General features: G+C 45.0%; 2 protein-coding genes across 3 annotated transcripts in view; both read right to left on the bottom strand.

Moving 5' to 3' along the window:
• Window positions 1-777, bottom strand: part of ndufa2 (NADH:ubiquinone oxidoreductase subunit A2) — a 2,298-nt gene extending 1,521 nt beyond the window's left edge. For both annotated transcript variants that reach the window (XM_008305933.1, XM_008305934.1), the window contains exon 1: window positions 629-777. In XM_008305933.1, the coding sequence (XP_008304155.1) occupies window positions 629-732 (104 nt within the window). In that variant the 5' untranslated portion in view covers window positions 733-777. The remainder of the gene's footprint in view (window positions 1-628) is intronic.
• ik (IK cytokine) overlaps window positions 1-1,330 on the bottom strand; it is a gene marked incomplete at its 3' end in the record, with an annotated part of 24,510 nt that overhangs the window by 7,001 nt on the left and 16,179 nt on the right. The window contains exon 2 of the mRNA XM_008305936.1: window positions 565-573. The remainder of the gene's footprint in view (window positions 1-564; window positions 574-1,330) is intronic.

Here is a 1,330-nt window from a genome sequence, read left to right as displayed (position 1 = left end):
ATAATGTGGATAAATTAAACCTGATCACCAACAGATAATCTGGATAAATTAAACCTGATCTGTGGAACAAACAAAGCAGCGTCAGTTACAGAAATCTTTAACAATGAAACGGAACTTCGTACATTTTAATTTTCAGCTTCTGAAACTAAAACCTGAAACACTAAAGCAGGAACTCACCGTCTGATTGTTATTATTGTTATTGATTTATTATTTACTCCATAGAACCTGTCCGACTGATTGATTAGAACAGCTACTGATTGGTCCTCTGATGATCAATCATTGGCTCATTATCAATCAAACTTTATTCATACAGGACCAAACACACGAAGTACAAACCGGAAGTTCTGACAAAACTTTCTGGCTGATTTTTAAGACTTTCGTGTTCTTCACGGCGGATAAATTAAACCCAGAGTTTCAGTGTCCGACAGGTGCTCCTGATGCTAAGCTAACGGTCACATGAGAGACTCTATAAAGGAGCAAATTGTCTTTGACACTGCGGTCACCCTGATGTTAGCAGTTAGCCGCTAGCTGTTAGCCGCTAGCTGTCCGGTCAGTGTCTCTGACCCGGACCGACTCTGTGGGAAACCCGCCGCCGGTTCCCGCCTCTTGCGGCCGGCTCGGAGCTCACCTGGCCCCCTTGCTGGCCGCGGACGTCTGGCAGAGGTGCACGCGGATCTCTCGGAGGTTTTTTCCCAGACTGGAGCCCAGACTTCTCACCGCGGCGGCCGCCATCTTAGCTTCGGGTTTCTGAAGGACACGGCGGGGCTTCAGCCCAGAGTTTGTCCTGTCAGGCAGCGCGCTGTGTTAATTCACCCTGAGTGCGTCCTCACAGGAGCAGACAGCCTGAATATGATATTAAATACACAGAGCTTTACAAATGTATTAGACCACCGGCCATGAGAAGGAGAAAACAGAAATATTGTAGAAATCTTCCAAAAGCGTGTTCAAAACTAAAAATGTTGTTTATTTGGGAAACAACAAAGTGAAACTGCTAAATAGTCCTTTTTTCACACATAATAACCCAAAAACTTCAGATCTTCTACAGCCTCCTTCGGCCTTGACAACAGCTTGTTTTCCTGCTGCCACTGTTTTATGAACTCTTCGACAGTCTGGTGCTACTGAGCTCCAGATAGTTTCCAGATGTTCCCACAGACTCGCTTTAGATTAAACTTTTGTGAGATCAATCTTTGAATGTACGACGTCCCAAATGTGTTCAATAGGATTCTAATCCAGATTTTGACTGGGCTGGTCCATCAGTTCCAGAACTCTAGATTCCTTTTTCTTGGTCAGATGGTCTCTGCACAGCTCTGAAGTCTGCTGGGCTCAGGTT

Source organism: Stegastes partitus, unplaced genomic scaffold (genome assembly GCF_000690725.1).
Source record: "Stegastes partitus isolate 25-593 unplaced genomic scaffold, Stegastes_partitus-1.0.2 Scaffold2708, whole genome shotgun sequence".
Classification (NCBI taxonomy): Eukaryota; Metazoa; Chordata; class Actinopteri; family Pomacentridae; genus Stegastes; species Stegastes partitus.
Note: the sequence above shows the minus strand (reverse complement) of the source record. Positions and strands in the feature narration are given on the sequence as shown.